The 25,148-nt window shown below is 32.3% G+C and overlaps 3 protein-coding genes across 3 annotated transcripts; 2 read left to right on the top strand and 1 right to left on the bottom strand.

Moving 5' to 3' along the window:
- Positions 1-568: 568 nt before the first annotated feature.
- LOC111713377 (tropomyosin) lies at positions 569-11,193 on the bottom strand. The gene is made up of 10 exons (XM_023488226.1): positions 11,110-11,193; positions 9,569-9,692; positions 8,398-8,474; positions 7,503-7,560; positions 6,866-6,951; positions 4,956-5,022; positions 4,636-4,734; positions 3,630-3,707; positions 2,492-2,566; positions 569-1,245 (listed from the first exon to the last, which is right to left on the bottom strand). The coding sequence occupies exons 1-10, from the start codon at positions 11,142-11,144 to the stop codon at positions 1,087-1,089; spliced, it is 858 nt and encodes a 285-aa protein (XP_023343994.1). The 5' UTR covers positions 11,145-11,193; the 3' UTR covers positions 569-1,086.
- A 5,488-nt stretch (positions 11,194-16,681) lies between these two features.
- LOC111713380 (heme-binding protein 2) lies at positions 16,682-17,327 on the top strand. Its single transcript, XM_023488229.1, has one exon. The coding sequence runs from the start codon at positions 16,682-16,684 to the stop codon at positions 17,270-17,272; it is 591 nt and encodes a 196-aa protein (XP_023343997.1). The 3' UTR covers positions 17,273-17,327.
- Positions 17,328-21,926: 4,599 nt separating this feature from the next.
- Positions 21,927-22,570, top strand: LOC111713379 (heme-binding protein 2). Its single transcript, XM_023488228.1, has one exon. It carries the CDS (start codon positions 21,927-21,929, stop codon positions 22,515-22,517), a length of 591 nt encoding a protein of 196 aa, XP_023343996.1. The 3' UTR covers positions 22,518-22,570.
- The last annotated feature ends 2,578 nt before the right edge of the window (positions 22,571-25,148 follow it).

The raw sequence follows: 25,148 nt of genomic DNA, 5'->3' as shown, positions 1-25,148 counted from the left end.
ATAGATAGATAGATAGATAGATAGATATATAGATAGATAGATAGATAGATAGTTAAATAAATATATAGATAGAAATACATATATAGATAGATAGATAAACTATAAAGCAATAATCAGAGCAGCGTCTCAGTTTTCATATTAATAATACAAATATTTTCGGATTGCTTCTCTTCAGTTAATAATTATGGTTTAACATAGATAGATAGATAGATATATAGATAGATAGAAAGATAATTAAATAGATTAATAGATAGATTGAATTTATTTTTTTTGCTTTTTACTTGAGACATTTTCAAGATATTCTGCAAAAGCAAGAAATATACTGTATGCATGATGTTACAATCATAAATGTAGATAAAGGAAATTAAATTTTAAAAAGATTTATTTAAATATTTACATTTTCTATAGAAAAATTAAAAATGATGCAACTATTTGATATAACATAACTACTTCTGAATCTTTGGCTTGGTATTTAACTGTTTGAACCAAATTCAATTTTATGCTACATTATTTTTTGATAAATCTGATCGGAAAATTTAGACTTTTTAAAAACTAAATTTTCTGATGATTTTTTTTTAACAAATTGTGTATAGCCTAATATTTGTCAAAGGGTGATTAGCACACTCAAATCTAAACCAAATAATATAAATTTAAGTTTCTTAAGTTTTCTCAAACATTGCAATTCGATTAAACATTTCTATTCTACCTTTTGCTCCACTGCCAGCGGGAACCATTACAGCTAGCTGCACGCAAACTTTTTTATTTTATATATCTGTTCAATGCTGTACAATGTTATACACTGTATTCGGCTTAATAAAGTTAATAAATTTGGCTTAATAAAGTTGATAGATTTGGCTTAGTAAAGTTGATAAATTTTGCTTAATAAAGTTGATAGATCCGGCTTAATAAAGTTGATAAATTTGGCTTAATAAGGTTGATAGATCCGGCTAAATAAAGTTGATAAATTTGGCTTAATAAAGTTGATAGATTTGACTCAATAAAATTGATAGATTTGACTCAATAAAGTTGATAGATTTGACTCAATAAAGTTGATAGATTTGACTCAATAAAGTTGATAGATTTGACTCAATAAAGTTGGCTCATTTCGGTGAAAGTTTGTTGGAGTTCATCATTGATTGCTTTACACTTGAGCTTCTGAGCAATGAGTTCATCTTCTAGTTGATCTATCTGAAGATGGATTCTCTGCACATTCATCTCTCCATACTCCGCTCTACGCTCTGCATCCTGTACATAAATATCATGTAAACTGTACAGAGAGACTTTCATATCATGTACACAGAGGATCGATAAGAATTTAATAAAGATTTGTATCCTGAGAATTTTTTTCTGACTGGTCATAGCTAGTTATGTGCCTTCAGTTGGTTCCTTTTTGTCTGGTCATAGTTAGTTATGTGGCTTCAGTTGGTTCCTTTTTGTCTGGTCATAGCTAGTTATGTGAATCAGTTGGTTCCTTTTTGTCTGGTAATAGTTAGTTATGTGGCTTCAGTTGGTTCCTTTTTGTCTGGTCATAGCTAGATGTGAATCAGTTGGTTCCTTTTTGTCTGGTCATAGCTAGTTATGTGCCTTCAGTTGGTTCCTTTTTGGCTGCTTTTTGCAGACATTTTCTTTCAGGGTCAACGTTTGACAAAGTGTAAGAAAATAAATTTTTAAAACTTGTTAATTCTAAACATTTTTTTACACTATGTCAAATAAATGGCAGAAGATAAATGCAAACACGATGCAAAAACGATGCATTAACGATGCATAAACGATGCATAAACGATGCATAAACGATGCATAAACGATGCAAAAACGATGCAAAAACGATGCAAAAATGATGGAAGAACAAACGTTGTAACAATTGTTTTTACATTTTGTTCATATTATAAAGATATTGTCACGTTTAATAAAATCAAATTTTTACATCTTACAAGTTTTTTTAAAGGACAAAAACCCCGATCCTAAACGATTAACAGCACTAGTTATAGCTCTAAAATAGTTTTTTAATAGCAACCATTTAAGAACTAAAAATGAATAACATCTCTGATTTTCCTGTTTTGAATTTAGACCTTTCCTTTAGTGAAGTTGTTTTGATGGTTAGTAGATGCAAAAAACCAACAGACAATACAAACAAGATTGTTTGTCTGTCTTTATCCAATAAACGTTAAAACAGATAAACCGATTAGGCCCAAATTGGTTTATATGTAATCTATATAAAAAAGCTCTTCACTAAAATAAATATATACATATATGTCAGCTTTAAGCTGGCCAAACGGCTGGATCAAATGGGCTGACATTTTTAGGAAACCCATGGGTACCTTGGGAGTAACAAAGACTAAAAAAACGATTAAAAAATGTTTTAAAAAAGTTTTTTTTCTCCCAAAAATAAATTTTTTTAATAAAATTATTTTCAAAAATCATTTTTTTCAAAATTCGATTTTTGAAAAATTCCCCCGCCAACGCCGGGCACTCCAGGTAGTCAACATATTACCTTGAGCCTAGATGATAAATGTCGTATTTGATCCTTTAGAACATCTTCTCTTAGATGCGCTTTCTCTTCGCTCACCTTTAATATAAAAACAGGTTTATATATTCTCATAAACTTCCCTTTAATACAAAACAGGTTTATATATTCTCATAAACTTCCCTTTAATACAAAACAGGTTTATATATTCTCATAAACTTCCCTTTAATACAAAAACAGGCTTATATATTCTCATAAACTTCCCTTTAATACAAAAACAGGTTGATATATTCTCATAAACTTCCCTTTAATACAAAAACAGGCTTATACATTCTCATAAACTTCCCTTTAATACAAAAACAGGTTTATATATTCTCATAAACTTCCCTTTAATACAAAGACAGGTTTATATATTCTCATAAACTTCCCTTTAATACAAAAACAGGTTTATATATTCCAATAAACTTCCCTTTAATACAAAAACAGGTTTATATATTCTCATAAACTTCCCTTTAATACAAAAACAGGTTTAAATATTCTCATAAACTTCCCTTTAATAAAAAAACAGGTTTATGTATTCTCATAAACTTCCCTTTAATACAAAAATAGGTTTGTATATTCTCATAAACTTCTTTTAATACAAAAACAGGTTTATATATTCTCATAAACTTCAATTTAATACAAAAACAGGTTTAAATATTCTCATAAACTTCCCTTTAATATAAAAACAGGTTTATATATTCTTATAAACTTCCCTTTAATACAAAAACAGGTTTATATATTCTCATAAACTTCCCTTTAATACAAAAACAGGCTTATATATTCTCATAAACTTCCCTTTAATACAAAAACAGGTTTAAATGTTCTCATGAACTTCCCTTTTTTATCCAAAAATTATTATACCACAAAACTACTTTCAAATCATGATTTCAAACCTCTAAATAATAATAATGATTTTGATCCTCTAAATCAAATCTTACCCCCATAGTCCTAAAAGATTTTTTTGTTGATATTTTTCAATTTTTTTGAAGGGGGAGATATAACAGAAACATAATTGATGGTCATCAAAAGTTTAAGGTCTGTAATTATAAAGATAAGAACTGTTCCACATTAAGAAACTATTTTATTTATCTGAAGGAACAAAATTCCTGAATGCTTATTTTACCTCCATTGATTTCATGTTATCTCCGACGATCCTAAGTTCAGTTTCCAGAGCAATTATTTTATCTTCACTTCCATCCGCCTGAACAAGTTTAAGCTTAGAGACGGGCCCGTTCGGCTTTTTCAAATTCATTCGTTCATACTTCGCTCATTTAACAACCGTTTTTGTTCAGTCGTTCAGAAAATATTTGAATTTGTTCATACGAAATATATAAATAAAAGAAGCATCAAATTGAATAAAAATTGACATAGTTTTACAAAATATAGCATAGACTGTTTTTTAGATTGACATTGCAAAATTTCCGACAAAATGAAAATATTCTGATAATCTATTCAATTACAAACATTGCATCAAATGTAGCTTGCATTGATTCATAATGATTTCAATTTTTAATTACTTTTCCCGTTCATATATTTATCCTTGAATGGATCCTGTAATCCCTCAATATATTTAGATGTCGTCTTTGATACAAAGATCAATTGCGGAAGAAAAAATCATATATTTTATAGCAAACGCACAAGAAAGCACAGAAATTTGAGTTTGTGGCAAGAACTCAGTTTCCTTTTCAGTGAAAAAAGAACCCATTTAAAAAAAACTAAATTGTTAAAACTGAAATACTGAACTGTGCTGTAAAAAAATTGCGGTTTTGTCTAAAGACGTTTAAAGACTATAAAGTCGTCTACTATAAAATCGTCTACTATAAAGTCGTCTACTATAAAGTCGTCTACTGTAAAGTCGTCTACTATAAAGTCGTCTACTATAAAGTCGTCTACTATAAAGTCGTCAATTATAAAGTCGTCTACAATAAAGTCGTCAACTATAAAGTCGTCTACTATAAAGTCGTCTACTATAAAGTCGTCTACTATAAAGTCGTCTACTATAAAGTCGTCTACTATAAAGTCGTCTACTATAAAGTCGTCAACTATAAAGTCGTCTACTATAAAGTCGTCTACTATAAAGTCGTTTACTATAAAGTCGTCTACTAGAAAGTCGTCCCTGTACATCTTACCTTGTTTAATGCCTTGTTAAGATCTGTTTCCAGCATATTCAGCTTCCTCGCTACTTCCTCCCACTTCCTCTCTGCATCTCCTGCCAAGTACTTTGCTTCCTAGACAGAAGACATGTTTTCAATCTTTTCCAGATAAACTCTCACTTTTCCAGATAAACTCTCACTTTTCCAGATAAATTCTCACTTTTCCAGATAAACTCTCACTTTTCCAGATAAATTCTCACTTTTCCAGATAAATTCTCACTTTTCCAGATAAACTCTCACTTTTCCAGATAAATTCTCACTTTTCCAGATAAATTTTTTAGAAACTTTCAAATTACCTTAAGTTTATTTTCAAGTTGTTCTATGTTATCCTCTCTACAAGTTGTCTCTATTTCCAACTGTTTCCTGACAAAAATTATTAATTAGATAGAAAACTTTTTTTTTTAAATTCTATAAATCCATTTTTTTTGTCAGAAATGTAAGCAAAGTAAAAAAGAGGCTATATGAGTCAGGTGATCAAATTTAAAAAAAAATATTTTATTTATTAATTATTTCTAGATGATTTAGAACAAATTCCTGATTTAAAATGCGTTCCCAACTTAGAACGCGTTCTTGATAATAAGAACGCGTTCCTGATTCCAAACGTTCTTTTCAAGCAATTTCCGTTCCGTTCCTTTACAAATCGTTCCAATATTTTTAAGAACGCGCTGTATGCGTTCGTTCTTTTTTTCGAAATGATGGGATCGTTCTTGATCGTTCTGTTCGTTCTTGTGAAAGAACGATCGTTTGACAAAACATTTTACAGTGAGAGTCGCCTTCTTTTTCCTTTTTGTTATCATTCAGTTTTATACTCCCTCACCTCCTCCTTACCTTTTACCTGATTTATTATCATTCTATGTTTAAAATGTACAATGTACATTGTTTTTATCTGCAATTCTCATTCGTTTATAGTTGGCCAACCAATTAAAACAACCTACTCTGGTTAGGCGGGTCCAAACTACATAGTAAATTGTGATTTTTTATTTGTATTATCTCGTGCTTTGTAGTCGAATAAAAATATGAAATCTAACAATAAAGACGACTTTCGATTTCAATTTAAATTTTATTAAGCTTTGAAACATCATAGATACACATAAACATGGAAACAACGAGAAGTTATCGATTATAAAAAGCTTCTCTTTGATTACTTGTAATTAAAAAAAGCTTGTAAATAATTCAACCCTAATAAAAAAGTCGTCTTTACTGTATTACTATAATCGCCTACCACAGTATGTTGCTAAGGCTTTTTAACTTGCAATTAAACTAATCTAAAAATATTCTAAACATAGTTGCAAAAATTGCTTTAGCTGAAAACGTTATTAACATTAATTAAGAAAAATCAATCAAAAAGACGACATTCATTCCACAGTTTTCTGGTTCTCAGTGTATTTGTGAAAACAAAAAGATAAGTTTAGAAATAAATAATATAGAATAATACTTGGGCTTTTTTAACAAGATTTTCAAAGGTTCATAGAGAGTTTTAAAGATTGCAAATGCTTTTGGATGAAGAAATGTAAATGAGGTTGTGGTTTAAAGGAATTGAGTTTTTGCCACAAACTCTGATATTCTTATCCCAATATCTTTTCAACCCGATGTTGTAGAGCTTTGATATTTCAAACTACGAAAGCTGTTATATTAAATAATCTAAGTTTGAAATATCAAATATGTACTCCATCAGATTGTAAAGATATAGGAATTAGAAAATTTTTGTTTGTGCCAAAGACTCAATTCCTTTGTTAGAAAACAAAAAAATATTAGTTCTTTGTGCAATGTAATTAATTTGATTAAAAGAGCTGTGTTCTAAAAGTATAAAATAGTGTATTCTAAAAGTACAAAATAGTGTGTTCTAAATGTACAAATTCGTGTGTTTTATAAGTACACAAGAGGCCAAGTTACGTGGTAAATATATTCTCATCGTATACAGAGTGTCCCAATAAACATGGAAATCAAGAGACGCATTAACAATCGTCTTAATTTCTCAATAATCGCCAAAGGGGGACATGCATAAAGTTTTTTTTGGGCTTTTCAGAATGTGGTCTGCCTTTGATATCTAATAAATTGACCGGGATATTAAGTTTAAAGTGTAAGACTAGTTGCTACAATATTGTTTACAAAGATTGAAGATGGTTTAAAAAGTCCTCGACGCCCATGTTTATTGGGACAACCTGTACTTGAGAAGCTAATAAGACAAATGTTCTTTTTTGTTGACCTGATACGTTCTGCACCATCTGCCCTCTGGCTGTATACAACCATGTTTGTTGTATTATTCCCTAATGTATCCTCACTTCTTTCAACCTAGACAAATAAAGGATATTTTAAAATTAACCGAACTTGATGGAAAATTCACGAACAAGAAGAAAATGAAGATTAAGAAAAACAGAAATATCAAAATATTTGCAGCTGCTATCATCTAGGTATTTATAGAAATTTGCTACAATTAAAATTTATAAAATAAATATGTTAAAAAAAGATATTTAGAAATAAAAAAAGATTTGTTAATGTAATTTTATGTAATCTTCCACGCAAAGATAGAAATTTACGAGTTACATTGGTATACCCTTGCAACCTTTATCTGATCAAAAATGTTGAAGATAATTTCGTTTTTCTGACTCAAAAAATGTTTATTTCTGTGAATTTCTCCATTGTTTCTTATAAGTCAAAAAATGCGCGCGCGCTACACTTTAACAGAGAAACAATAATAAAACTAAACAGTTTAAATACACAAAAACATAGATATCTAATTTATACTTTAACAGGTCAAACATCGGAATATTTTATTTTTTCATGTTTATCTAAAACTTTTTTTAAGGAAATAGTTTTCCGCACCGTTTCATGAAATTGTTTACCTGTGCTTCCTTGAGTATTATTGTTCTCTCCAGCTGAGCAATATCTTGTTCTGCTATTCTTTAATCACAAGAAATATTTATCAATTTTGTAAAGGAAAACAATTAATATCTTGTTCTGCTATTCTTTAATCACAAGACATATTTATCAATTTTGTAAAGGAAAACACTTAATATCTTGTTCTGCTATTCTTTAATCACAAGACATATTTGTCAATTTTGTAAAGGAAAACAATTAATATCTTGTTCTGCTCTTCTTTAATCACAAGACATATTTTTCAATTTTGTAAAGGAAAACAACTAATATCTTGTTCTGCTATACTTTAATCACAGAACATATTTATCAATTTTATAAACGATAAAAAACGTTTATTAATAACAAAAGAACTTTTAAAACTTAACAGTTGTCACAAGTTCTGATTTTTTCATACCTATATCTATGTAACCTGATGCCATAGAACTATGATAGTTCAAACTTTGACTTTTAGTACATACAAAAGAATTTAAAACTGTGACGAGTGATTGATTCCTTTGCTAGTAAATATAATTTTAATTAAGTCTCTGAAAATAACTATGATCACATTTTTTTGCCCACGGGAATGGGAATTGGAAATGGGGAATTGGGAATGGGAAAAATTCAAGGTGGTTTGTATTCAGGCAGTATGCCCCAGTTTTGAGCCTAAAGCTATGGGCGTGTCATAGAAAAGTAAAAAAAATAAGCAGCCTCAGACTAATACTTTTTGAGTTATGTCCAAATAACAGTGGGAATAGGGTTAAGTATATAACATATAAAACTGAAAATATTTATTCTTCACCAAACTAAATGATCAGTTAGAAAGTTGTGAAAATTTGCTAACTTTGATCGATACAATAGTTTATTGAATAAATATCTAATTTCCTAAATAGTTTTTCTTTTTCCTCTGCTTTAATCTCTGCTAGGATTAAAGATTCATTCATTGAATCCAGCTGGTTTTCCTGAAACAAGGATTAAAGATTCATTCATTGAATCCAGCTGGTTTTCCTGAAACAAGGATTAAAGATTCATCGATTGAATCCAGCTGGTTTTCTGAAACATGGATTAGAGTTCATTCATTGAATCCAGCTGGTTTTCCTGAAACATGGATTAGAGTTCATTCATTGAATCCAGCTGGTTTTCCTGAAACAAGGATTAGAGATTCATTGATTGAATCCAGCTAGTTTGCTGAAACAAGGATTAGATATCCATTCATTGAATCCAGCTGGTTTCCTGAAACAAGGATTAGATATCCATTCATTGAATCCAGCTGGTTTCCTGAAACAAGGATTAGAGATTCATTGATTGAATCCAGCTGGTTTGCTGAAACAAGGATTAAAGAACTAGGTTATCTAACTTTAAAAGTATTCATTTCTGATAAGTTTTCCTGGAAAGAAATGCGCAAGTCATTTTTTTACATAACCAAAATTGTATATAATCAGCTGTTAGAATCATAAAAACATTGGTATCTAATCAATACTTGATCAGGCAAAACTTTCAAGGGTCATTTCACTTTAAACCAAAAGTCTAGCGGTATTTTGTCAATTACTCCGTTTAAACTAAAGCCAGAAACAAGTGCATTGCATTTTTAAAATGTATATATCTATGGCTTCAAAAAAGTATAATTGAGCTTGTTAGGTAAAACCAAAGGCCAAGGCGTTGCGACACTTAAAATTTCGATGCTGTCTTAAAATTTGATGAATAAGACTCAAAGTTGAGATCTCTGTGGCTTACAGTCTCTTTAAGTTATCAAACAGAGCCGGCAATTGCCCCCCTTTTCTAGATTATCACTTGCCCGTGGAAAAAATAAAAAATATCTTAAAAAAATATTTAAAAAATCCTTTATGGAAAAGATCAATTTTTTTAGCCTAAAACACCCCATTGCCACCCATGATTGTCCACAAAAAGTTTTAGTCCATATATATATATATATACACGAATGTCTTGTTCTATTATATAGATAGAATCAAAACCCATCAGAAATTGCTTGAAGTTTGCTATTAAAAAAAAGTTACAGTCCCCGTAGTTTGATCAAATTCAAAAATAAAATTTGTACCTTTTCATTTAATTTCTTTTGAAAATGTCGTTGTTTCTCCTCCATCTTTTCTGCTCTATCATTAGCTTCAGTAGCTGCACTCTCAAGAGCGTTTGCTTTAGTAACAGCTCGGTCTGTCTCCTCTCTGTAGGGATTAAGTTTTATTAGAAGCTCAGAGCTGACAACTTTGTGTTGAAAACTTATAATCTTAATTGCTTGATTCACTGTGGACACTTGACATACGAGGATTCATAGTTCTTATGGATCCTCCTTTCCATATCTTCACTTTAGATATTCCTCCCCTATCAAACCTTCCTTCAACCCATGACTGGGTACGCTTAAATTTAAGATTAAATTAATCTGCAGATTATCTAAAGATCAAGATTGAGCACCACAATACAATAGTTACAAGCTCAAGGTAAAACTAAGATTCTTAATTTGTTCCAGATCAAATGAAATCTTTGCAAGACTGTAAGGAAAATTTTTCTGAACCTCTTAATAAAGCTAAACCATTGAAACGTTTGGGAATTGTAAGGGCGATCATTTCTTTAACTAAAAATAATGATAAAAAATCATTAAGAGAAATAGTATTTTTTTCCTACTACTGTTCTGTAACTTTCTAGAAAGGTTCCACCCTAAATTTTCAAAAGTTGTTAAAATGGTTTTGCATTTTGTTATTATTAATTAACCCTTTCTCCGATACATATTAAACCCTTTTTATAACTAATTAACCCTTTGTCCAAATTAAATTTTTTTTTAAACAGAATCAATAAACTCTTTTACCTAATAAATACACTCCAAGTCCTAATTAACAACATAATCATTCTGATTATTAAACCCTTAATTCCTAATTTTAAAAGCCCTTTGTCCTAATTAATAAACCCTTTCTCCTTATTTTAAAATCCGTTGTCCTGATTAATAAACCCTTTCTCCTTATCTTAAAATCTGTTGTCCTTGATAAACCCGTTATTCTAATTTTTAAAACTTTGTCCGAATTAAAGAAACCTTTGTCCTAATTCATACACCTTTTGTCCTAAATATTAAACCCTTTGTCTTGACTAAAAAACCCTTTGCTAACAAATAATCCATTTGCCCTAATTAATAAACCCTTTGTCCTAACTAATAAATTCTTTGTTCTATCTAATATACCCTTTGTCCTAACTAATAAACCCTTCGTTCTATCTAATATACCCTTTGTTCTATCTAATAAACCCTTTGTTCTAACTAATAAACACTTTATCCTAATTTTATAACCCTTTGTCAAAATTAATAACATGTTTGTCATATTTAATAGATCTTTTGTCCTATTTAGAAATTTGCAAATTCTTTGTCCTTATCATAAACGCTTTGTCTCAAATAAGCAAAAGAAAAACCTTTGATCTACAAAGTGGGAAAAATTCTTGAATTTAAAACTTGAAGTTTAAACAAATTGACCACTCTGTTTTGTATTTCACATTTTAGCAAAGAACTTTTTTTCTTTTGAAGTCAAATGGGTTCCTGTCAACATCTCAACAAGTAAAATTAGAAAACTTATTTTTAGATAAAACCAAAAAAAAACTTTCCTGAGAGCAACCATCTTCTTTTTAATTGCATCCATTTTTTAATAGATCTTATCTGAGAAAAAACAGTATAAATTAAATCAGTAAAAGATAAAGCAATAAACGCATTTTGAAGGAAACCTAAAGGAATATTAAATTAATATTAAAGGAAAATTAAAGAAATATTAAAAGAATATTAAAGGAATATTAAAGAAGTATTTAAAGAGAATGAAAGGAATATTAAAGGAGTATTAAAGGGAAAATAAAGGAATATTAACGAAGTATCAGAGGAGAAATAAAGGAATATTAACGAAGTATTAAAGGAGTAATAAAGGAATATTAAAGAAGTATTAAAGAAATATTAAAAGAATATTAAAGGAATATTAAAGGCGTATTAAAGGAGTATTAAAGGAGTATTAAAGGTCTATTGTAGGAATATTATAGGAATACCAAAGGAGTATTCAATGAATATTAAAGGCGTATATAAGGAGTATTAAATGAATATTAAAGGAGTATAAAGAAGTATAAAAGGAATATTAAAGGAGTATAAAGAAGTATTAAAGATATATTAAAGGAGTATAAAAGGAATGTTAAAGGAGTATAAAAAGAGCATTAAAAGAATATTTAAGGAGTATAAAAGGAGTATTAAAGGAATACTAAAGGAATATAAAAGGAGTATTTAAGGAATATTAAAGGAGTATTAAAGGAATATTAAAGGAGTATACAAGGATTATTAAATGAATAATAAAGTAGTATAAAAGGCGTATTAAAGGAATATTAAAGGAGTATCAAAGGAGTATTTAAGGAATATTAAAGAAGTAAAAAAGGAGTATTTAAGGAATATTAAAGGAGTATAAATGGAGTATTTAAGGAATACTAAAGGAATATAAAAGGAGTCTTAAAGGAATATTAAAGGAGTATTAAGGGGATATTAAAGAATATTAAAGAAATATTAAAGGAGTAAAAAAGGAGTATTTAAGGAATATTAAAGGAGTATAAATGGAGTATTTAAGGAATTCTAAAGGAATATAAAAGGAGTTTTAAAGGGATATTAAAGGGATATTAAAGGAATATTAAAGGAATATTAAAGGAATATTAAAGGAATATTAAAGGTGAATTAAAGGAATATAGAATGAGTTGTGTAGTAGAACTGAGGATTTATCCAAATGTTGTCGTGTCAGCAGATTTTGCTTTCAAGTTTAGGTCGCAGCTACATAGTACCCTGGGTCATCTTATCCTGATCTATCTGTCTATATATATATATACATATATATATATATACATATATATATATACATATATATATATATATACATATATAAATTATCTTTCTACCTATATGTTTATCTATCTATCTATCATCTGTATATCCATCTAATTCATCTATTAATCTAATTATCTGTCTGTCTATCTATCCATTCAATTTTCTTTATCCATCCTTTCATCTATCTATCTATCCATCCATCTATCTACCAAGATAAAAAAAAATCATAGATGGATACATTTTTAAAAAATCTAAATATTTTTTTTTTTTTTTTTAAGTTGATAGCCCATAGTCTTCCCTTGTCCCAATGCTCGGCCCCTAACCAGTCCTATACTGCAGCGCTCGGCCCAGAAAAATTGTCTTATGTTTTGATTTATAGAACACACTGTCGTAGTTCGGATTGCAGTAGGTCAAATGTATCTTAGACCTAAATTAGTGTAGGATGATTCGTAGGATCAAAGTAATATTACCCAAAACCACTGTTTCAGAATAAACCACAGAAAGCGACATAAATTCCCAGAGAGATGCTGAGTTTGCCCCTGGTAGTTTCAGCACCCTGACCCCTCACAGTAGATGCTGAGGTTGCCCCTGGTTTCTGGTAGTTGCAGCAGCCGGACCCTTCACAGTAGATGCTGAGGTTGCCCCTGGTTTCTGGTAGTTGCAGCAGCCGGACCCCTCACAGTAGATGCTGAGGTTTCCCCTGGTTTCTGGTAGTTGCAGCATCCGGACTCTTCTCAGTAGATGCTGAGGTCGCCCCTGGTTTCTGGTAGTTGCAGCAGCCGGACCCCTCACAGTGGATGCTGAGGTTGCCCCTGGTTTCTGGTAGTTGCAGCAGCCGGACCCCTCACAGTAGATGCTGAGGTTGCCCCTGGTTTCTGGTAGTTGCAGCACCCGGACCCCTCACAGTAGATGATGAGGTTGCCCCTGGTTTCTGGTAGGTGTAGCACCCGGACCCCTCACAGTAGATGCTGAGGTTGCCCCTGGTTTCTGGTAGTTGCAGCAACCGAACCCCTCACAGTATGCAATGTTTAGTGTTTTAAGTTCATGTACTATTTGCTTTAAAATTTGATGTTTACATTATCAAAGATAAAAAATGAAGGGACCACACAATATCTTTTTCTAATCTGAAAGCGGAAACGTATTTAAACGGAAAACTTAAATTACATAAATACAGACTGCTAAGAAAAATTGCACCAATTTTCGAGAATGAGTTGATTTTTATGTGTAGCATTGTTAGCTATATTTATTAATATTAGTTTTACTTTTCAGAGATAACTGTTATCTACGATAAAGTTAAAATCTATTTACCTGGTTGGCCAAAGAAAAGGTCACCTTTGTACAAATCAAGGTTGCTTACTCTTGATGCGCTCCGATGTATGGGAAATGTCGTCTTCTAAGCAAAGATAGATAAAGCAAAATATAAAGTCACGCTCACATGTCTGATCGCATTTTTTTGTTTCATTCACAATCCTACGGTGAAGAATTGGCTGATTTCGTTCACAATCCTTCGGTTAAGGCCTGGCTGGTTTCATTCAGAATCCTACGGTTAAGGGCTGGCTGGTTTTATTCACAATTCTACGGTTAAGGGCTGGCTGGTTTCATTCACAATCCTACGGTTAAGGGCTGGCTGGTTTCATTCACAATCCTATGGTTAAGGGCTGGCTGGTTTCATTCACAATCCTACGCTTAAGGGCTGGCTGGTTTTATTCACAATTCTACGGTTAAGGGCTGGCTGGTTTCATTCACAATCCTGCGGTTAAGGGCTGGCTGGTTTCATTCACAATCCTACGGTGGAGAGTTGGCCGGTTTCATTCACAATCCTACGGTGGAGAGTTGGCTGGTTTCATTCACAATCCTATGGTGGAGGGTTGGCTGGTTTCATTCACAATCTTAAGGTGGACAGTTGGCTGGTTTCATTCACAATTATATGGTGGAGGGTTGGCTGGTTTCACAATTCTATGGTGGATGGTTGGCTGGTTTCATTCACAATCCTACGGTGGAGGGTTGGCTGGTTTCATTCACAATCTTAAGGTGGACAGTTGGCTGGTTTCATTCACAATTATATGGTGGAGGGTTGGCTGGTTTCATTCACAATTCTATGGTGGATGGTTGGCTGGTTTCATTCACAATCCTACGGAGGAGGGTTGACTGGTTTCATGCACAATCCTATGGTGGAGGGTTGGCTGGTTTTATTCACAATCCTACGCTTTAGGGTTGGCTGGTTTCATGCACAATCCTATGGTGGAGAGTTTGCTGGTTTTGTTCACAATCCTATGGTAGAGAGTTTGCTGGTTTCATTAAAAATTATACGGTGTAGGGTTGGCTGGTTTCATGCACAATTCCATGGTGGAGGGTTGGCTGGTTTCATTCACAATCCTACGGTGGAGGGTTGGCTGGTTTCATTCACAATCCTACGGTGGAGGGTTGGCTGGTTTCATGCACAATCCTAAGGTGAAGATTTGCTGGTTTCATTCACAATTCTATGGTGGAGAGTTTGCTGGTTTCATTCACAATCATAAAGTGTAGAGTTTGCTGGTTTCATTCACAATTCTATGGTGGAGGGTTGGCTGGTTTCATTCACAATCCTACGATGGAGAGTTGACTGGTTTCATTCACTATCCTATGGTAAAGAGTTTTCTGGTTTCATGCACAATCCTATGGTGTAGGGTAGACTGGTATCATTCACAATTCTTTTGTGGAGGGTTGGCTGGTTTCATGCACAATCCTATGGTGGAGAGTTTGCTGGTTTTATTCACAATCCTACGATGGAGGATTGACTGGTTTCATTCACAATTCTATGGTGAAGGGTTGGCTGGTTTCATGCACAAGCCTATGATGGAGAGTTGGCTGGTTTCATTCACAATCCTACGGTGGAGGGTTGGCTGGTTTCATGCACAATCCTATGGTGGAGAGTTTGCTGGTTTCATTCACAATCCTACGGTGGAGGATTGACTGGTTTCATGCACAATTCCATGGTGGAGGGTTGGCTAATTTCATTCACAATCCTAAGGTGGAGAGTTGGCTGGTTTCATTCACAATCCTACGGTGGAGGGTTGGCTGGTTTTATTCACAATCCTACGGTGGAGAGTTTGCTGGTTTCATTCACAATTCTATGGTGGATGGTTGGCTGGTTTCATTCACAATCCTATGGTGGAGGGTTGACTGGTTTTATTCACAATCCTACAGTGGAGAGTTTGCTGGTTTCATTCACAATTCTATGGTGGATGGTTGGCTGGTTTCATTCACAGTCCTACGGTGGAGGGTTGACTGGTTTCATGCACAATCCTATGGTGGAGGTTTCATTCATAAGCATAGGGTGGAGGTTTCATTCATAATCCTAGGGCGGAGGTTTGGCTGGTTTCTTAAAAAAACGTCTTGAATCGACCATATTAACCGTGTGGCCAGCTACAGTCAAAGAATGCATATGAATGAAGAGCTTTATTAAATGATATATATATAGACATATTCAAATCTAAAAAAATGTGTGAAATAATTGAAAACGCCTTTTGAAATATTTTTTGCAGGTCTGCCCTTAAATAATTATTGCTGACGACCTACGCAGGTTTGTCATGAAAATAAAGTACAAATACAGCACACACTGTAACGCTTATCTTTAAATTAATAAACACTGGTAGCCTAGGTAATCAAAACAATAGTTTAATGGGAGAGAAAAAGAAAATTTTGTGTATCACAATTATTTTTTATATTGTAATTTTTTTACCTTTTTTAAAATTTGCCATTTAAGTATTCTGGGACATCAACAAATCTTTTAAAACATCAGTATTCAGTATAGACCAGGAATCTTAAAGAGTGTTACACAATCTTGCTTAATAACAACAGCATTTTCCCACTGGGTTAGTTATTTTAAACTAAGTTTAGTTTGTATACAGTGAACAGTTGGGGAACTCTAAAACTTTCTCACCATTGAAACTGGCATTTAGGAAAATGGGAGGTTTCTGCCTTTATAGAAACCCCCCATTTCCCAGCGTGAGCGTTTTCTGCCAAAAAGAAACCGCAAAATTGAAAAGTTTTACAAACATAAAAATAGTTTTTTTGCTAAACATTACCTTCCCTACCATGAGAAAAGAATGATTAAAACAAACCAAAAATAATCTTTTAAAAATGCCTGTTTATTTTGAGCCTAGTTTTTCTTATATATTTTCTCTTAAAATAAAATCTTTATATTATTTGATAAAAGGAGACTTTCACAGAATACTGTTACAAAATTTGCTTAATTGTCTACATAATTATGTTAAGTAAACATCAGTTACATAATCACATAGCTAGTATAAAAATGATTTGAACTTCATGTTTTTATCAGTATTCCTCAGAATGGTGTCCCGAATGCTTATACTCATAGCTCTTTACATTAGCTCAGTTGCAGGAGAAACCGAGGAAGCACCTTACACAGTCTTGAAAGAGCATCAAGGCTGGGAGGAGAGAGAGTTCCCTGCCACTAAATGGGTTTCCATTGACGTCTTCTCAATCACCGTCCATGATTCTCCTGAACAACAAAAGGCCTTCTTCCAATTATTTAACTACATTGATGGCCAAAACTCAGAAGGAATGAAAATACCTATGACTGCTCCTGTAAGTTTTAGAATATTACCAGGAGAAGGACCAAACTGTGAGAGTAATTTTACTTTATCCTTTTATATCCCATCCAATCTACAGGAGAATACCCCTCTACCCTTGGATTCAGCTGTTTATATTGAAGAGAGAGCCCCAATAAAAGTAGCAGCCAAGACGTTTGGAGGTTTTGTCAACAGCGATATTGAGTTTGCTATTCAGGCAGCAGAACTTTATGAATTGGCATTTGCAGAGGGACTAGGAGTGGCTGATGTTCCATTGTGGACAGCAAGTTACAGCGGACCTAATGTTATTATTAATAGAAGAAATGAAGTATGGCTTGAAATCAATTAAATCTATAGATAATAGATATTGTAATTTCTGACAAATAAAGAGAATGAATATTTTATATTTATCATTATTCCATGATGGGTATGTCTTTCCTGAAACAGTGTAGATTGCAAAACTTAATCTTCCATAAGTAAACTATACAAAAGTAGGTAGAAGTTACAGAAACAATTCATGTGTCATTATTGTAAAGCTCATGCATCCCTACTTGAATACCTAATTACCTGAATACCTAAATACACAAACACACCCAAATTTTGTACGCTCAGCAGTTAGGAACCCTAGCAACAAATCCTTAATTTTCTGTACTGCATTGCTCTCTTAACCGTACTGCATTGTTGGGGGTGGAGGGGGGGATGGGAGAAAAGGGAGAAGGTAGGGAAGAAGGGATACAAGATGGAGGAGCGGGAGGAGGAGGAGAAAGATGATTGAAGAAAAAAAAAACATAAAAGGGCTTTTTCTGTGTAGCTTGTGGATTGCAGATTTTTCTTAGTTTGTTTAAGAAAGCATCTTATTCAAAGATATTTATGAGTTTATCATTTACAGAACTATAATGATTGTGAAAAAATGGAAACTCTGCAAAAAAAACTAAGAACTTGTGTTAATTTTAACTACTAAACTTAAATCTTGGGCAGTTTGAGCATGCACAAGTTAACCAGTATGCAAAGAAAATATGGACTATAGCTAAACAGGACAGTTCTTTAAATAGATCATCAATTGTGATTAACATTATAAATGGTTGTTTATGTTTAAAAGAAAACTCTTATAAAAGTAGAAACTTACAATTCAATAACTTCGAAAAATGGCAGACTATGACCTAGAGGTAGTCTGAAATTATAAAAATTAGTCTTGATAATAAACATAACTTAAAAGCACACTTTAGGTTGTTATAGAAAAACTGAAATTTCATGTACACTCTAGAAAATGCAATTTTGGTCTTTTGCATCAGGCACATAGATAAAGATAGATTGCGCATAAGATGACATTTTTCATCTTGAAAGATATAAATGTACAGAGATGTTTAAAAGATATTCCTATTATATAGATTACCTAGGTCGGTTGTGAACATTGGCTGTTCTTATGTCATTGAGTACTTGTGGTGTACATGAGTTCTGTAGAGAGAAATTTAAGTTAGTTTAGTCCTTCTCATGTCCCTCTTCAGTTCTCGTCAATATGATATATTGCTCAGTGAAATATTGTTGTTCAAATAGTTCCATCTTGAGTTATTTTACACTCTATTGTGAAATCCATTAAAACACCAAACCACCCCGCCTATCATTAAAGTACACTTTGACCCCTAGAAGTATAAGTTCGCGGACTGTGCAATTCTTGGTGATTTTGCGTACATAAGCTATCTATGTTTATTTATTTATCTATGATCAGGCATCAAAGTTTTTCTTTCACATTTCAAATTTCTTCTTTCATTACTCAAGTTCTAAATATGGTTACATGGTTTCCAGGTTTATATATGGTTACATGGCTTCCAGGTTTATATATGGTTACGGGATTTCCCAGTTTATATATGGTTACATGGTTTCCAGGTTTATATATGGTAACATGGTTTCCAGGTTTATAGATGGTCACATAGTTTTCAGGTAACCATATATAAACCTGGAAACCATGTAACCATATTTAAATCTGAAAACCATGCAACCATATATAAAACTGGAAACCCTGTCACCATATATAAATCTGGAAACCATGTAACTATATTTAAACCTGGAAACCATGTTACAATATTTAAACCTGGAAACCATATAACTATATATAAACCTGGAAACCATGTAACCATATATAAACCTGGAAACCATGTAACCATATATAAATCTGAAAACCATGCAACCATTTATAAAATGGAAACCCTGTAACCATATATAAACCTGGAAACCATGTTACCATATTTAAATTTGGAAACCATGTTACCATATATAAACCTGGAAACCATGTTACAATATATAAAAACTGGAAACCATGTAACCATATATAAACCTGGAAACCATGTACCAATATATAAACCTGGAAACCATGTAACCATATTTAAACCTGGAAACCATGTTACAATATGTAAACCTGGAAACCATATAACCATATATAAACCTGGAAACCATGTAACCATATATAAACCTGTAAACCATGTAACCATTTTTAAATTTGGAAACCATGTTACTATATATAAACCTGGAAACCATATAACCATATATAAACCTGGAAACCATGTAACTGTATATAAACCTGGAAACCATGTTACAATATATAAACCTGGAAACCATGTTACCATATATCAACCTTGAAACCATTTATTCTTATATAAACCTGGAAACAATTCATCCATATTTAAATTCGGAAACCATGTTACCATATATAAACCTGGAAACCATGGTACCATATATAAACCTGGAAACCATGTATCCATATAAAAACCTGGAAACCTTTATTCTACTAGCAAAGCTTTTGCTTACCTTTGTCTCGGTTTGGTGAGTTATAAAGTTTTCAAAACTTTTTCAAATTTTCCATCACTATGTAAATAACATGCTTAATTCGTTTGTATTAGTTGTTTCATAGTTTGATTTTTACATAACAGATAACAACTTTTTACCTTGCGGTTGCATTACCTATGACAAGGGAGTGTGGAAAAACATGAAGCAGGGTTTGACTGGTTTTGTCTCATCTAATTTGCTGATGGTTCTCCATTTAAAAAAAATCTGAAATGTGGACGTTTCAATTCTCATAAACTGAAGGAGAAATGTGCAAAGATTAGGTATATTTAGGAACAAAAAGTAGACTGTATTATGCTAAACAGAGTTTTTTGGGGATTTTGTTTTTATTTAAAAAAAAATGGTTTATTTGTTGTTGTAAAGTAACGCCATTGGTTTTGCAAAAAGATGAAAAACATTCTTTTCCAAGTGAGAAGACCTTAAAGTCAGCAAAAATCTAATCATATTATAAGAAGGTTAATAAATCCTGGTCCATAATATTTCATACTCCTTGCTACAGCACATCCCTCTGTCTCCATGATAAAACGAAGGTTCTAAAAACCCACTATTTTTTTTGGCCAGTATAATTCAGATTACTTAAATATGTACCTCAAAACAGTTAAGTTTGCCCAAAATTAAGAAAATTGTAAATTAAATTTGGATCCCTTAGTTCCTCAGATTTTTTTGTTTTAATTATTCTATAACGAGTTTGAAAAAATAAGCAAGACATTGTAAATTTTTCAAATGTTATTTGTGAAATAGAACACCCTCTGATACAGTTTTTAGATGACTCCCCCAAACTGAAATACAAATGTTTTTGACCTGATCATGAATTAATTTGGATGAAAACAAAGTTCAAATAGAGTTATTAGGTTTATAATTATAAATATTTGCTGTCAACAGCCCAGAGGTAAATTTTACTTTACAATTTTTAGAGTCACAGAAGTTCGTAGTAAGATTTTGACTCCACTGGAGACCACCGGAGGGAATTCTTTTTTACTGGAGGGGTTTGAAAAAATGCTTTTTACAATTCAAAACTTTACGCAGGGTGATTTACATTCCACTGGAGGGATTTATATGTCCTTCCAGGGGGGTTATAATTCCACCGGAGGGATTCAGTTATCCTTCCTAGGGGTTTATAATTCCCATGGAGAGATTCAGATATCTTTCTCTTTCCTAGGGGTTTATAATTCCACTGGAGGGATTCAGATATCCTTCCTGGGGGTTTATAATTCCACTGGAGGGATTCAGATGTCCTTCGTGGGGGGTTAAATTTCCACTGGAGGGATTCAGCTATCCTTCCTAGGGGTTTATAATTCTGTTTTAAATTGTGAAAAGCATTTTTTGAAACCCCTCCAGTGAAAATAAAATCCCTCCGGTGGTCTCCAGTGGAGTCAAAATCTTACTACGAACTTTTTGAGTCCAATTTGTACCTAATAAGTTGATGGTTATCGTTTTGGTGAATCTCATCCATGGATTGTCCATAAGGATGATAAATATTTTAATTGTTTTTACAGTACATTTACTTTTAGGGGGTAAGTTCTAAATTTTAGTTTGTTACTACTTTTACGGTAGAATATGGGGGGGGGGCACCCTTAACTAAACTATCAGTGTGTTCTGTATTTTTTTGCAGTACACTTTTTGATATGCAAACTTGAAATCTCTATCCAGTTAGTTAAACAGTCTTCAGGTTTTTTTGATTTCTTAAACGTTCAACACAAAATTGAGAAGTTTTATAAACATTAAAATTGTTTTTTACAAAACAATACCTTTCCCTAAACTATGATTTTACCATGAGAAAAGAATGATTAAAAGAAACCAAAAAATATCTTTTAAAAATGTCTGTTTATTTTGAGGCTAGTTTTTCTTATATATTTTCTGAAATAAAATTTTTATATCGTTTGATAAAAGGAGACTTTAACAGAATACTGTTTCAAATCTCAGAACCTTCTTTAGTTCATAGTATTTGGTTGGTTCTTTTTAAAAGACCAATTAATTTTTTCAAAAACTACTTGCAGTATAACCTCTCTACAGGTGAAACATCTATCAGAAACAACATGATGATCTTTGATCCTGAAAATTTGCTTAACTGCCCACATAATTATGTTAAGTAAACATCAGTTACATAATCACATAGCTAGTATAAAAATGATTTGAACTTCATTTTTTTATCAGTATTCCTCAGAATGGCGTCCCGAATGCTTATACTCATAGCTCTTTACATTAGCTCAGTTGCAGGAGAAACCGAGGAAGCACCTTACACAGTCTTGAAAGAGCATCAAGGCTGGGAGGAGAGAGAGTTCCCTGCCACTAAATGGGTTTCCATTGACGTCTTCTCAATCACCGTCCATGATTCTCCTGAACAACAAAAGGCCTTCTTCCAATTATTTAACTACATTGATGGCCAAAACTCAGAAGGAATGAAAATACCTATGACTGCTCCTGTAAGTTTTAGAATATTACCAGGAGAAGGACCAAACTGTGAGAGTAATTTTACTTTATCCTTTTATATCCTATCCAATCTACAGGAGAATACCCCTCTACCCTTGGATTCAGCTGTTTATATTGAAGAGAGAGCCCCAATAAAAGTAGCAGCCAAGACGTTTGGAGGTTTTGTCAACAGCGATATTGAGTTTGCTATTCAGGCAGCAGAACTTTATGAATTGGCATTTGCAGAGGGACTAGGAGTGGCTGATGTTCCATTGTGGACAGCAGGTTACAGCGGACCTAATGTTATTATTAATAGAAGAAATGAAGTATGGCTTGAAATCAATTAAATGTATAGATAATAGATATTGTAATTTCTGACAAATAAAGAGAATGAATATTTTATATTTATCATTATTCCATGATGGATATGTCTTTACTGAAGAAGAGTAGAATGCAAAACTTAATCTTCCATAAGAAAACTATCTTTCAAGTCCAAGGATTTTTACCATATTTGTTTATCTTTCGGGAGTCTGCCTTTAGGAACTTTGTCATTTATTCAAAAGTATATAACTTGGTAAGTTATGGGTAGTGTTTTTTGAGTCTAAGATTATTTAATACAAATCTTTGGAAAACGACATTTAACAATTGCTTTCTCTAGCTTTGTTTAGTTGAATATCCATAATGCATTGCTGAAAAAAATCTGCGACAATTTTCTTCTCTTCTTCACTAAACTCAGCTTCCCCCCTGCCAAGGTTTACTTAAAAACAAGAGGAATTAAATATAAAAAATGTCTAAACCATTCTAAATAGATTTGGCATAAAATGCAAGAAATTGCTTAACCTTTCTTACTTCTTCCTTGGTGATTGTTATAAATATGAAGATCCTGTAGGAATAATTTATTACTGGGATGTTTTTGCGGAAAAGTAATTGTTTTGTTTGTTTTAGATAAGTAGCCATATTGTTTGGTTTGGCTTAAGAAACAACAATGTTGTTTGGTTTGGATAAAAAAGTTTGGTTTAGTTTGGTGAAACAAGCAGCTAAATTGTTTGGGTTGGGTTGAGAAGTTTTGTTTGGCTTAATTAAAGAAGTAGCCATGATGTTTGGTTTGGTCTTTGTTTGAAACACTATTGTTTGACTGTTTGAATGCTGAAACAATTATCTTGCTTGGCTATTTGGGGTTGAGCTAATTATATATATAATTTAAGACATTATTGTAACGGTATTGTATCAAGCTGAATAGAAGCATTTTTTCATATCTAAATATAAGTTTAGAGAAAGATTTAAAATTTGAAATGATTAACGATTTATATTTTGATGGAAATGTTTGGGGCACTTTCATAAATATTAACATTTTTTGATGTTTTTGATTTTAAAAACTTAATGAATAATCACTCCCAATTGAGTAATTAGTGTCCTGAGTGTTTATTGATATCCCTCCCATTGAGTAGTTATAGTGTCCTGAGAGTTAATTACCAGAGCTTTTAACAATTTTTTTCTCCAGAGTTTTATAAAACAAATTTATTGATACATGAGTTTAATGCAGAATAGATAATAATTTTTCAATATTCTTCTTTTCTGGCTGTGCTGCTATGCTGCGTTAGATTAGCAGAATTGCACCCCCTCCCCTCCCACCAGGATGGAAAATATGCAGTTTCGGTAGCTGACCAGGCAATTTGTAGTATTTAAATCTCAGCTCGAGTTTCTGCATTTATTCCAGTTGTGTTTGATTTCCCTTAAATCTCTGTATAGTCCAATAAACTCTATTCAGGTTTATTGCTGACCTTTGTTAACTGAATTGAGTTACATGTAAAATTGTCTCCAGTAATTTAGAAAGACATTTTAGAAGACCTCCTAGCCTTAAATGCTTTTTAGTAGGTTCAAGATGGTTTAGGTGTACCCTCTAGGAAAGGAACACCCATGATACCAATGATGATCTCTCTCTAAGAGTTTTTATTAAGATTCCACAATAAAGTAGTTCCGTTATATATCTGCTCGTGAAGTAGAATAGGGTTGGATTTTAGGAGGTAGGAGGTAGGGCTGGGCATGTTCTAACTTTTTCTAGCCGTTTGTTACCAGTTAGTTCCAACCGTTAAAAATAAAAAATTCAGTTAGCTGTTCATTTTAAAGGTAAGAACGGAACGTTTGTTCCGGTAACCACATATTCCGTTTTTTTTAAATTACCATTATTTAACGATCTCATTTTTATTAACGGCGTTTTTAATGTTACGGTTATTACAAAATTAATGGGGTTCACAGCGCAAAGTGCCATACAAATTTCGTATTTTTGCGTTAAAGCTTTGAGATTATATGATATGGAACGCTCTGTATATTAAGCTTTGAATGGATACAAATAAACAGGGAAATAGAGAGAAGCTGTCAATAAAAAAGCTTCTCTTAGATTATTTGTAAACTTGTAACTTGTAAAACAATCAAAACTTAAATAAAAAAGTCGTCGTTATTGTGTTTAAAAGATGGCTTACCAATTACCACTGTAGTTGTCATACATTTTTAGATACAACCTACTTCGTTTCTTAAATGCTATAATACAATTGATTTATATTTGGATCATGGTCCAATTGATATTTAGATTTTTTCGATATTTTCATATATTCCCGGCCCATGCATAAATCTTATTTTCCAAATTGATATGAACGAAAAATAACAATTGGAATCTTGAAAAATATTAATGGCGTATAAACAAGAAAAATTATTCTCCCGTATGATCATATCTACACTTTAGTGTACACGTAATTAAAAATTGTATGCATTATAGAGCTGCGATATCACGCGGATCTAACAGTTCGGTTCTTATCTCAGCAAGCCTTTTCTCATTTTTACTTTTTTTTTGACGCCAATGGGTTTTAATTATTATTTAAGTATAACTTCTTGAGTTTTAAGGTTGTTGAATTATAGACCAACACGCGTTTGAATTAAAAAAAAAGATGGAACTAAATTTTGTTCGTCCTGGTTAGTCCAGT

This window comes from Eurytemora carolleeae, unplaced genomic scaffold, assembly GCF_000591075.1.
Source record: "Eurytemora carolleeae unplaced genomic scaffold, Eaff_2.0 scaffold1416, whole genome shotgun sequence".
Classification (NCBI taxonomy): Eukaryota; Metazoa; Arthropoda; class Copepoda; order Calanoida; family Temoridae; genus Eurytemora; species Eurytemora carolleeae.
This window is presented reverse-complemented; position numbering and strand designations above follow the sequence as displayed.

Excerpts from the sequence above, each read along its gene's own strand:
- LOC111713377 (XM_023488226.1), bottom strand. The coding sequence starts at position 11,144 with ATGGATGCAATTAAAAAGAAGATGGTTGCTCTCAG. Across the intron at positions 9,693-11,109 it reads AAGAAGATGGTTGCTCTCAG|AGAGGAGACAGACCGAGCTG; the intron begins GAAAGTTTTTTT and ends TAATCCCTACAG. Across the intron at positions 3,708-4,635 it reads TTAACAAGGCATTAAACAAG|GCGGATGGAAGTGAAGATAA; the intron begins GTAAGATGTACA and ends AAACTTGTTCAG.
- LOC111713380 (XM_023488229.1), top strand. The coding sequence starts at position 16,682 with ATGGTGTCCCGAATGCTTATACTCATAGCTCTTTACATTAGCTCAGTT.
- LOC111713379 (XM_023488228.1), top strand. The coding sequence starts at position 21,927 with ATGGCGTCCCGAATGCTTATACTCATAGCTCTTTACATTAGCTCAGTT.